This window comes from Herpailurus yagouaroundi, unplaced genomic scaffold (genome assembly GCF_014898765.1).
Source record: "Herpailurus yagouaroundi ecotype Mexico unplaced genomic scaffold, PumYag 221, whole genome shotgun sequence".
Classification (NCBI taxonomy): Eukaryota; Metazoa; Chordata; class Mammalia; order Carnivora; family Felidae; genus Herpailurus; species Herpailurus yagouaroundi.
Genome location: NW_024412452.1, coordinates 10534347 through 10546439, shown reverse-complemented (window position 1 = coordinate 10546439; position 12093 = coordinate 10534347). Strand labels below are relative to the sequence as shown.

The following is a 12093-nucleotide window of genomic DNA, read 5'->3' as shown; positions in this document are numbered from 1 at the left end:
AATGAATTTTAAATAATGGAATTAACTTCAAAGATGAAAGTGTTGTTTGAGAAAATCATTCTAAATTATAATACATCTTCTTTTTGTAGATTCTAGGTCATTTGGGAGTGAAAACATTTATATTCTCTTTAAAAAACATTTGAATTGGTCAAGAAAGAAGAGTCCAGTAACAGACTATTTACAAAATCATGAAAATCAATAGATTATGTATCCAAGTATGTAGATTGCCATGATATAATGTCATTTTCTCATTTTCAAACAAATAAATAAATAAATAAATATCAAATGAGTTTATTATTTGACCAAAGATTTTAGATAAAGGGTGAACAACTATAGGAAGAGGAAACATAATAAAAAGGAAAACAAATAAATTTAGAAAATATAATAAAATTGCTAAATTCAAGATAAAAACAATGGCTACATTTCTGAAAAATCCAGTCAAGAGAAAAAGCCCTAATGAAATAAGCTTAATACAAATGTATTAAAGCTTATAGAGTTGGACTAGTACTACTAAAGAGGTAACTGAGAAAGTTAAAATAATACCAGCTATCAAAAAGGTTTCTGGACCTAATAGGTTTACTGGTGAAATATTTTCTATTTTTAAAGAAAGTTTAATTTCCTTGTATAAAATAAATATAGAACGAAATTATAGAACAAGGTTAGAAAACAAAAGCAAGCCATTCTAAAATCCTGATTAAGACTATATATGAGTGAAAATGTTAAAGACCAGACTAGTAAATATGATTAAAAGTCTGATCTACCACTGCCAAGTAACCAATGTTGCAATAGAAAAAAATTCATTGCAATATGTTATCAGACTTAATTGGAAAAAAAAGATAACTATAATATACTTTGATCAAAGTTGAGCTCATTCCTAATCAGATTAATTAAATATGAAAATAAAAGTGTACTTTCATAGCCTGATAGGAAGAATATCTTTATTAACCAATACCAAATTTAAAAGGAAAATGCCGATAAAATTGTTTGCTATTAGTCTGTAATTCAGCATTGCTACTTAGTATAGTATGGTCTGTGGATTGGTGCCAATCTGGTTGTTATTGGTCTGTCAAGAGATAAGTACAAGAATATAAAAGAAGTAGGGAAAACTGTTCCCTCCCATATATATTTTGAGAAGTGTTGCTCTCAATCATGCCTCTATTGTAAGAGTAAACATTTGAAAGAGACACATGTATCATTATTCATGGATGATGTGATAATGTTATATAATGAGAAGAGCCAAGAGTCCTCCAGAAACCAGCATAGCTAATTAAGAATTCAGTAAAGTGGTCACATATAGAGCATCTTGTAGCTTTTTTTCAGTTTTGTGATCAGATGGTAAGATTTCATCACGTAGAACCATATGTATTTATTGTTTTAGTGATGAGAACTGTTAAAGAATAGCAGAAATGCCAGTGATATAACGTGTTAAAAGATGGGTAGTAATGGGAAAAAGGTCTAATGTAGTTAATATTGTGAAAAACATACAGAAGGAACAGTTTTAATTTTTCCAAACATTGTGATGAGAATGTCATCATATAGGAAGCTATATGCTATGTGAGTGGATATTTAAAGCTAAATATTATATCTATTTTTTAATATTTATCTTTGAGAGAGAGAGAGAGAGAGAGAGCGAGCATGTGAGCATGAGCCGGGGAGGGGCAGATTGAGGGAGACAGAGGATCCGAAGCAGCTCTGCACTGACAGCAGCAAGCCCGATGTAGGGCTTGAACTCACAAACTGCAAGATCATGACCTGAGCCGAGGTTGGATGCTCAACTGACTGAGCTACCCAGGGGCCCTTCTTTTATTTTTTTTAATGCATGTTTATTTTTGAGAGAGAGAGAGAGAGAGAGAGAGAGAGAGAGAGCAAGCAGGGGAGGGGCAGAGAGAGAGGGAGACACAGAATCCGAAGCCGGTTCTAGGCTCCGAGCTGTCATCCCAGAGCCTGACGTGGGGCTCGAACTCACAGACTGCGAGATCATGACCTGAGCTGAAGTCAGACACTTAACCAACTGAGCCACCCAGGTGCCCCAAATCTAAATATTAACGTATATGGTAACTCAGTTAATTACTTAGCATATTTTCCTTTAAAATTATTGTTTTAGAGAACAGAATCTTGGCATTGTCTTCCTCAAGAGATGGATTCTTCCCACACTTTGGATACAACCCACACCAGTTTTAATATGAGAGAGGAAAGGACCAAAGTGACAGGCTTCCCCTCTCTGGAGGAAGGTATATTGACCCAACCGGAAAATCAAGTAAAGGAACCCAAGAGAGATCTCTTATGTTCACCGCTGCTAGGTAATGCCTCTTTATTTTTAACTAGTAGTAATACCTCAAATTTGTAAAAATACTTTTGGGGGGGGCGCGGCTACAGGTCCTGTATCTAAATCCTTTCTTGAGTTGAGGAGCTTTATAGAGCCATCCTCAAGGGTATTAGCTTATTTCTGGTTTTCTACACTGGCCAGCTGGACTAGTTATGTTAAATGCGCACTCTCCCCTCATTTTGTTATGTTCTATTCCTCACAGAAGGCAGAAAGGTGATCATTTCCTCTCTAGTGGGTATACCTCCTCAGCCCAGAATTTGTGGATTTTTCCTTGGGGTAAACTGTATATTATCCTTTGACAACTTCTGTCAACAATGGAGACTCCATGATCCTTAAAAAAGCAAATGTTTATGTTTACCTCATTAGATACCTAGGAGTACTTAAGGCATATGTTATTCTCAGTTTTCAGACCCCCAAATTAAGATTAAAAGGTTAAATGACTTGTTTGAGGTAGATCTTATTGGTTTCTTCCATTTAATGTGGAACTGACTTATTAGCTCTTTACAGAGGTAAATTTTTTTTTAAGTCTATTTATTTATTTTGAGAGAGTATGTGGGGAATGAGCAGATAAAGAGGGAGAGAGAGAATCCCATGCAGGCTCTGTGCTGTCAGTGTGAAACCTGACGTGAAGCTTGATCTCACAACCCTGGGATCATGACGTGAGCCAAAACCAAGAGTTGGATGCTTAACTGATTGAGCCACCTAGGTGCCCTTTACAAAAGGTAAACTTTAAATGCTTTTCAAATCATAAAGGTAGGAGGTAGAATTGTATTATTACTACTTTGGGTCAGAAGAATGTTTAACGAGTATGGTAATTTAAATTTTTTCATGCCTAAATGATATTCAGACAAACATTATTTTCTTCTTTCTGCTTTATTCAGGTTTTTTTTCAAAATTTGAGAAAAATGCATCAATCACATATTTTAAAATTAGCCTTTGACACGGGAATGAGATTTAACCACGATGTTGTCTTGTCAGAGTTTTGTAGAGGAGCACAAATAGGAGTTAATTCAGCAAGTTCTTTTCAAACATAAGCCAAGGCTATCCAAATCAAAATATTGGCGCCAGTGTAATTTATGCTGTGGATCATCAAAGTCAGTTTTAGTTTCACATTTTAAGAAAGATGTTGACAGCATTAGAATTCCTTTGTGAGAAGAGATGAGTATGACTGTAGATGAAAGAAGACTTTGCTATGATCAGGTGTTTGAAGCACTGTCAAGCTAAAGAGGAAGGAACTTACTGTTCATTCATTCATTCATTGAACAAATATCTAAGTGCCTATGGTGTGTTTGATGCTAGGGGTATATAGATGAAAGCTACTTCTACTTATGGGAAGACAGTTTAGTAAACAGAAAAATAAGAGTACCATGGGATGGGTATTAGAATGGTCTAGAGCAGGGGTCTGATTTTGTACCTTCCGTGAGCTAAGAATAGTTTTTGTATTTTTATTTTATTTATTTATTTATTTTTTAATTTTATTTTTTATTTTTAAAAATTTATGTCCAAATTAGTTAGCATATAGTGAAACAATGATTTCAGGAGTAGATTCCTTAATGCCCCTTACCCATTTAATAGTTTTTGTGTTTTTAAAAGTTTGTAAAAACAAACAAAAAGAAGTATGTGTGATGGAGACCACATGTGACCAAGAAAGTCTAAAATATTTATTAGTTGGCCTTTTATTAAAAACGTTTGCTAATTCCTAGTCAATAGGTTAAAATGAGAATACATAACTTCTAGGGAAGCTGTTTTCAATTTGATATAAGAAAGAACTTTTTAATAGTGCCATTTAATAATGGAAAGACTATATAACAATAAAGTGAGCTTTATGTCACTGTAAAATGTCAAGCAGAATTCTCCAATAGAATTTCAGCATTGGGTAGGAGACTTTATGATGTGGCTTCTAAAATGTTTTGTAGGTAGAGTTTTGTAACTCCAGCTTGTGATTTACTGTAGAAAGTAGAACATCTTTAATTGTAGCAGATCTGTGGATCTGATAGCTAGAGGAAATTTCATCATTGCTGTTTTGTTACAACGGTCATGAATACAGTCATTGAGGGGTGTATTGGTCTCACCAGTGGCAAATGTCATGATGACTGGTGCCAGAACAGTTAGATGTCTTAAAAAAGTGATCCGGGATGCCTGGGTGGCTCAGTCGGTTAAGCAACTGACTTCGGCTCAGGTCGTGATCTCACGGTTTGTGGGTTTGAGCCTCACTTCGGGCTCTGTGCTGACAGCTCAGAGCCTGGAGCCTGCTTTGGATTCTGTGTCTCCCTCTCTCTCTGCCCCTCCCCCACTTGTGCTCTGTCTCTCTCTGTCTCTCTCTCAAAAATAAATAAAATGTAAAAGAAAAAAAAAAAAAAAGAGTGCTCCAAGCCATCAGTAGTTGTCTAAATGTGAGGAAATGTGGGGTCTTTGTTAAAAACCTTCAGGATTCTTAGAGGGGTGAAGGACTTCTGTTACAAAGGTTTAAGAACGAGCCTCTAAACCAGGGTCAAAGAGGAATTATACCAAGTAGTTCTTGGTAGTAAAGGTTATTGTTATCATTCTGCTTCTTAGTTAAAAAAACTATTTATTTTGAGAGAGAGGCCGGGAAAGAATCTATGCTGTTAGCGCAGAGCCTGATGAACCCATGAACTGTGAGATCATGACCTGAGCTGAAATCAAGAGTCGGGTGCTTAACTGGCAAAGCCACCCAGGTGCCTCTGCTTCTTATTTTTAATAAATTCATTCGGTAAATAAATAATTCTATTTTGAGTGCCTACTAAGTATAGCAAATACTTTGCTAGGCACTGAGGATATAGCTGTGAATAAAGTGGATGTGGAGTTGACAACGAAGGTGGGAAGCAGGCAGGCCAAAGATGAAAACAAGAGTATGACAGTTATGATAGGGAAGGTGTACAATGTGGTATTATAGGTATTCTGAAGTCAAGAAAGTATACTGTAGCAACAGTATTATATTCATGGTGAAAGAACAGTTGAGTTTTAGCAAAATATCATGTATCCAGTTAAATTAATATTAGATACAGTGCATTAGATAAATGTTGGTTTTATAGTTTTATTTCTACTAAAACTTTATTCTTGTTTTATAGTTATATAAATGCTATAAAAAATAAGGAGTTTATACCTATTTTGTACATATTTAAGCACATTTAATAACAATTGTTTAAGTTGACCTTCAGAAATCCACAAGAATTATTTTTCCTTTTTTTTAAAAAAAATTGTTTTTAAGTTGGAGAGAGAGAGGGAGAGAGAGATAGCAAGCAGGGGAGGTGCAGAGAGAGAGAGGGAGAGAGAGAAAGAATCCAAAGCAGGCTCCGCTCTGTCAGCACAGAGCCTGACGCGGGCTTGAACTCATGAACTGGGAGATCATGACCAGAGCGGAAACCAAGAGCCGGACGCTTAACTGACTGAGCCACCCAGGTACCCCAAGAATTATTTTTCTTTTGAATCAGCGGTTCTCAAACTGTTTGGTCATAAGACTCCTTTACATACTTTAAAATTATTGAGGACTTCAAAGAGCTTTTGTTTATGTAGGTTATTGGTATTTTCCCATATTAGAAATTAAAACTGAGAAATTTCTGAAATATTTATTAACTCATTATAAAATAACAGCTCCATTGCCGCATATGTGTTAATTTACGTATTTTTTTAGAAAAATAACTTTTCTGGGGTGCCTGCGTGGCTCAGTCGGTTAAGCGTCTGACTTCGGCTCAGGTCATGATCTCACGGTCCGTGAGTTCAAGCCCTGCGTCGGGCTCTGTGCTGACAGCTCAGAGCCTGGAGCCTGCTTCAGATTCTGTGTCTCCCTCTCTCTCTGACCCTCCCCCGTTCATGCTCTGTCTCTCTCTGTCTCAAAAACAAATAAACATTAAAAAAAAAAAAAAGAAAAATAACTTTTCTAAAACAAAAATATTTAGAAGAGTAGCATTGTTTTACTTAAAACCCCTGTAATATTTGACCTCATGGAAGACAGGTAGATTTCTGATACCTGCTTCTGCATTCAATATATTGCTATATCATAGATAATGTAGCTTCTGGAAAATTCTACAGTACCCTTGTGAGAGAATGAGAGTGAATAAGGCGAATGACATCTAAATATTATATTGAATATAATTTTGACTCTAGGCACCTCCTAAGAATATTTTTGGGATGCCCAGGAACCTGTGGACTACACTTTGTTATAAGATGGAAAGAAACACTTGTAATGGATAAGGGTACTTGCTAAGAAATTAGAGTGTTTAGGGCTAGTTTGGGCTAGAGCATCCAGTGAGGGAGGAGGAGCCACAAGTTCTTTGCTAAGTGGGAAGACCAAAGAGTAGGTTGTAGGAAAAACAAATAGAGGTCATGTTTTGGAGACCTGTATTACAGGTATTTCATCAGTTTGTAAGATGTGAGTCTGAAATAGCTAGCAGCTTGGTTCTTGAAAGATCTCTGAAATGTGTGCAACTCCTTGGGCAAGTGGGTCAGGACCCCGTCATGAGACAGGTGGAAGGGAAAAACTCAGTCACGATATTTTCTCTAGCAATGAATGAGATGTGGCGGTCAGGGGAGAGTGAAGTATACCAAATGGGTGATGTCAGTCAAAAGATGACATGGCACAGAATATCAGTATTCTGACCAGGCCTCAGAGATGTGGCGTATCGGTATGTGAAAAAGGGGTCCTGCATCTATGTGGAAGGGAAAGTTGACTATGGTGAATACACAGATAAAAACAATGTGAGGCGACAAGCGACAACAATCATAGCTGATAATATATTTCTGAGCGACCAGACCAAAGAAAAGGCATAGAGTGGACGATTCTTCTTTGGCCATTGTTTGGTACAGTCTCATTTCCAAATCAAGTGTAGTCTTACAGTTTCTAAGGACAAGCGGGGCGCCTGGGTGGCGCAGTCGGTTAAGCGTCCGACTTCAGCCAGGTCACGATCTCGCGGTCCGTGGGTTCGAGCCCCGCGTCAGGCTCTGGGCTGATGGCTCAGAGCCTGGAGCCTGTTTCCGATTCTGTGTCTCCCTCTCTCTCTGCCCCTCGCCCGTTCATGCTCTGTCTCTCTCTGTCCCCAAAATAAATAAACGTTGAAAAAAAATTAAAAACAAAAACAAAAACAAAAACAAAAAAAAACAGTTCCTAAGGACAAGAATTAAAATATTCTTTATAGATATAAAAAAAAGAAATTAGAGTGTTTAGGTTCAGTTCTCACTCTGACACTTAAGTTATTTGTGGACAAATTAATATTTCTTAAATTTTGTAATCATGTTTCCTCATCTGCGAGATGGGTATAATAATACCTATCCTTCAAGGTTTTCTTTTAAATGTACTTTAAGTGCTGGGACCTTTTCAGGCTATGAATAAATGGTAGTTGCTGCTGCTGCTATGTTACCATTCTGATGCTTATAGAAACTTCCAGATGGTGGCATATTTAGGTTCTTTATTACATGGGTAAGCTAAGAAATTAACTTTCAGCATTCACAACATTTTTATACTTCAAACTTTGCAGTCATACAAGACAACTTTGCTTCTCCTGATTTGCCTTTGCTGACATGTTTGACACAAGATCAAGAGCTTGGGTCTGATTCCTTATTTCAACAAAGTGAACTAGATTTTGCACCTTTGAGGTAGGATGGTTTATTTTTTATTTGCATGTAACCTTTTTACTCTTTCTTTTCTTATTTTAAGTTGTTGCTAATATAAATGACTTCAGGCTAAGGTGAGACTTTGGAGTGGGGTTAGATATTCTGAGCACACACTCTGAAGGTAACAAGGCCCTAGGTTAAGACATGATGCATGTTAATTTGGTATAGTAACATATGTGTAAAAATGAGCCAGGCAACTGCAGCTTATTTAAAAATAATTTTTAATGTATTCTAGTATTTCAGGCATAGTTTATTTTTAAGTTTTTATTGAAGTATAGTTGACATATAATGTTATATTAGCTTCAGGTGCACAACATAGTGATTTGACAGTTCTATTCATTATGCAGTGCTCACCATGATAAGTATTGTACATCTGAAACTAATGTAATACTTTGTCAACTATAGTCAAACAAAAAAGTTAAAAAAAAAACTATAGATGTTTACAGAGTAAAAACCTTTGCCCTTCAGCTATGTAGTATCTTAAAATTACTTCTATGAAAAGCATTCTGTTTATAATAGTCATCCAGTAATTAGGTTACTGTTGTGTTTTAGGAGTAGATCACATCTTTTTTTTTTTTTTTAATTTTTTTTTTTTTTTCAACATTTATTTATTTTGGGGACAGAGAGAGACAGAGCATGAACGGGGGAGGGGCAGAGAGAGAGGGAGACACAGAATCAGAAACAGGCTCCAGGCTCTGAGCCATCAGCCCAGAGCCTGATGCGAGCCTGACGCGGGGCTCGAACTCACGGACCGCGAGATCGTGACCTGGCTGAAGTCGGACGCTTAACCGACTGCGCCACCCAGGCGCCCCAGGAGTAGATCACATCTTAAGGGATTTTTAAGAACACAGTACATGAGTAGTAAAAGGATCAGTGAAAGTTAAATGAATATTAAATTAAGGTAGGTGATAATAAACATTTAAAAAGTTATTTTTAATCTTTATTTTTGAGAGAGAGAGACAGAGTGCGAGCGGGAGAGGGGCAGAGAGAGAGGGAGACACAGAAACTGAAGCAGCCTCCAGGCTCTGAGCTGTCAGCACAGAGCCCGCTGCAGGGCTCGAACTCACAAACGGTGAGATCAGGACCTGAGCTGAAGTTGGTCGCTCAACCGACTCAGCCACCTAGGTGCCCCAATAAATTAAACGTTTTAAATAGTAAAGTTTGAATTTTTTATTTAATCTTTTTTTGGCAGCATGAAAATATTCCTAGTTTTTGGTAATAATTGTTTTAGGAGAAGGCTGAGAAAATATCAAGGTCATAAGGATGGGAGTTCATCTTCTGTTTATAAGAAGTTTGCCTTGTTCAGTCATTAGCCACTTTAAGGGAATTTAAAATTAGAACTTTGTTTTTCACCACACTTTTCAAATAATCTTGATTTCAGTGTCATACCAGTTTTGTATTTTTCATGTTAGTATTTAAAAAAATGTTTTTAATGTGTTATTTATTTATTTTTAACTGTATATTTTCAGGGGAATTCCTGGTAAGTCTGAAGATACTGAATGGTTTTCTCGACCGTCGGAAGTTAGTGAAGCTGTATTCCAGGCAGCCTCAGAAGTAGCTTCAGACTTAGTTAACAGTTGCATTAGTGTATCTCAGCACTCACTTCTAGGTAGTACAGCTGTTGGGTCTCAGCGCTCCTTTTTACGTCCTGAACAAGGGACTAAAGAAGAGACTGTTTCGTCTGATACAGATGATGAACTGCAAACCTCCGAAGACTTCGATAGTTGTAATGCTCTGTGTTCGTATGTGGCATGGAAGACACAAGAAGTTCAGGAGCCAGAAGCCAGTTTAGCTGATGAAGGTCAAGTTTCAGTTTCAGCTTCATCTGATAAAAGCGATGAATACATGACTTCTAAAGAAAGTGACAGTTTTGATGATTCTTATTCATATGTGCAGTATCGGAAACAGAAAGCTTTACAGCAGTCAGGAAAATATTTAACCAGTAAGGATCATGATTCTTACTCAGATTCATCTGACACAATTGATAAAAATAAAATTCCTGAGGGAAGTGACAATTTTAGTGCCCCCTTTTCATGTATGCCATGGAACAAACAGGAAACTTCACACCATCCAGAAACATATGTGATCAGTAAGGACCGTGTTTCTTTTCCACATGAAGTTGCTCCTCGTTTTAATAACAAAATGTCACATTCTGCCTTGTGTTGTCTGTTGGAAAGAAGAGGAGAGGGCATTCCCTTGACAGCTGGTAGTCATTGTTTTGACAGTGTTTATTTAAAGGCTCCAGCTGAGAATGAGGTGAAAGACATGATGGATTCTTTGGAGGGGTGTGAAAGAAATGAAGAAGGTCAGGGGAAAGAATTATCTCAAGGTTTTGAACTAAAGGAGAGTAGAAGTACCTTAGTATTTTCAGAGGTGCATCCCAGATCTTCAGAAATACAGTCTATTGAGAGTGTTGTAGTTCCTGATAATTCTATACAAGTTTCAGAAATACATATACACTGTAGGGGACCAGGTACCTCTAAGATGGAGGTGTCTGGTGGTCCACTTCAGACTCTTAAATCCAACTTGGATGAGACATCAGAACAACTTTATTTTCAAGGGGAAAGAGACCAAAAGGCAACTTCTGCTTTTAGTGGAAAAAGTGTTGATGCTTCTGAAAATGTAGCCTTTGAGGCAGTTATTGCCTCTATTGAGCCTTCCAAGAAAGAGAGTACAGTAAATGAAATCCAAACTGACATCAATAAGTCTTTAATAAATAATAGCCAAGAAAGTGAATCAAAAAATCCATATCTTTCCCTATTAAATTATAATGATGAAAGCTCTTTCTTTGATAAGCTTAGTCATCCATGTTATGAGTCCACTCCTAGGGTGTTTGAATTAGCAGCTCCAAAACCATTGTTGCTTAAAAAAGATAATGGTGATAGTTCCTTCTATTGGCCTCCTAATTTAAAGTCACTCCCCAGTGCTCCTCAGGAAATGTTTATTAAGCCACTTTCTCTTATTCCAGAGTGGAAGTCATCTGCTTCTTTGTGTGAAAAATCTCACAGCCAGGCTGTTGGTCTTGGCAAAGCACAGTCAGCTTTATTTCAGTGTGATATAGGCAATGAACCATTTCTTCCCATTGGGAAGATAGAGTCTGTTCCTGTTCTTGACCTTACAAAGAAGGTAGGATCTTCAAACATTTTTTATCCGTTGAAAGTATGGACTTCAGATTCGTTGGTTTTACAAGATTTAAAGCAGCAAACCTTGGAAGAAGTTGCAGATTCCTCAAACTATATTTTGGGTAAGAATATAAACTCTAGTAACATCATTGAAAGTCCATCTGCAGGATGGACTGTAGGAAGCAGCTTTTCAGCAAACTTGGTGACATGTGATGCAAAGTCACAAGGTACTTTACCAGTGACCAGTAACGCATCATTAGTTGCAGTTGGCCAAGAGACGTTGCCGAAAGCTGATGTAGGCCAAGATAAAATTCCTCGGCCTATGGGAGCCAAGTCCAGTTTCACTATACATACAATTATGCAAAATGACTCCTGTTTTCTAGAGGGGCTGCAGGTGAAGGCTGAATCTGACATCTGTACTCTGGATGATGATACTGAATCCTGTAGCCTAGATGAAAATGCTGTTGTACGCAGTACAAGAGTTGCTGATCTACAAAGAGAGGTAAGACACAATAAAATGATGGTTGGGGGAAATGTAGTCTTTTTTAGTATCATTTCAGGAAATGGTATTGTTACTTGTTTTTATTTTACTTCCTCTGTTGCCCAGGTATGTGACCAAGGTGACCTGACTGGAGAGTACATTGAGCTAGCAGGTTTAAAAAATGTGCTTGATGATCTAGAGGTTTGTGACAGCTTTCTGCACTGGCAATCTGCCTTACAACTGTCATCTAAGCAAGAGAGTGATTTTCAGGAGCTTGTAAGTTTTTCTGTTTGACTTTTCTTGTGGGGTAGGGAAGGAATATTTTAGTTGAAAAATGAGGATAAAAGTAAAGGGCCCATTTATATCTTCTGATACCAACATGTGGCTTACAATCTGGTCTTCATTTGACATACAAGAATATGCTCCGTTAATTTGTTACAGGTTGGCATAAAAGAACTACTTGTGTTTTGTAGACCATATTAGTGAGTTCTGTGGTGTCTTAGGAAAGGCCATCCTTTGGAGCTCCCAGGCCTTTC

At 37.3% G+C, this 12093-nt stretch overlaps 1 protein-coding gene and 1 pseudogene across 4 annotated transcripts in view; both read left to right on the top strand.

The window, feature by feature from the left end:
• The window catches only part of ALMS1 (ALMS1 centrosome and basal body associated protein), a 223218-nt gene that overhangs the window by 27537 nt on the left and 183588 nt on the right, over nt 1-12093 (top strand). For 2 of the 4 annotated variants that reach the window (XM_040458521.1, XM_040458523.1), the window contains exons 3-7: nt 2105-2300; nt 7819-7936; nt 9424-11198; nt 11460-11578; nt 11684-11833. In XM_040458521.1, coding sequence (XP_040314455.1) covers nt 2105-2300; nt 7819-7936; nt 9424-11198; nt 11460-11578; nt 11684-11833 — 2358 coding nt within the window. The remainder of the gene's footprint in view (nt 1-2104; nt 2301-7818; nt 7937-9423; nt 11199-11459; nt 11579-11683; nt 11834-12093) is intronic. The other 2 variants (XM_040458524.1, XM_040458522.1) reach the window with 2 other exon arrangements.
• On the top strand, nt 6208-7180 carry LOC121019255 (single-stranded DNA-binding protein, mitochondrial-like; annotated as a pseudogene).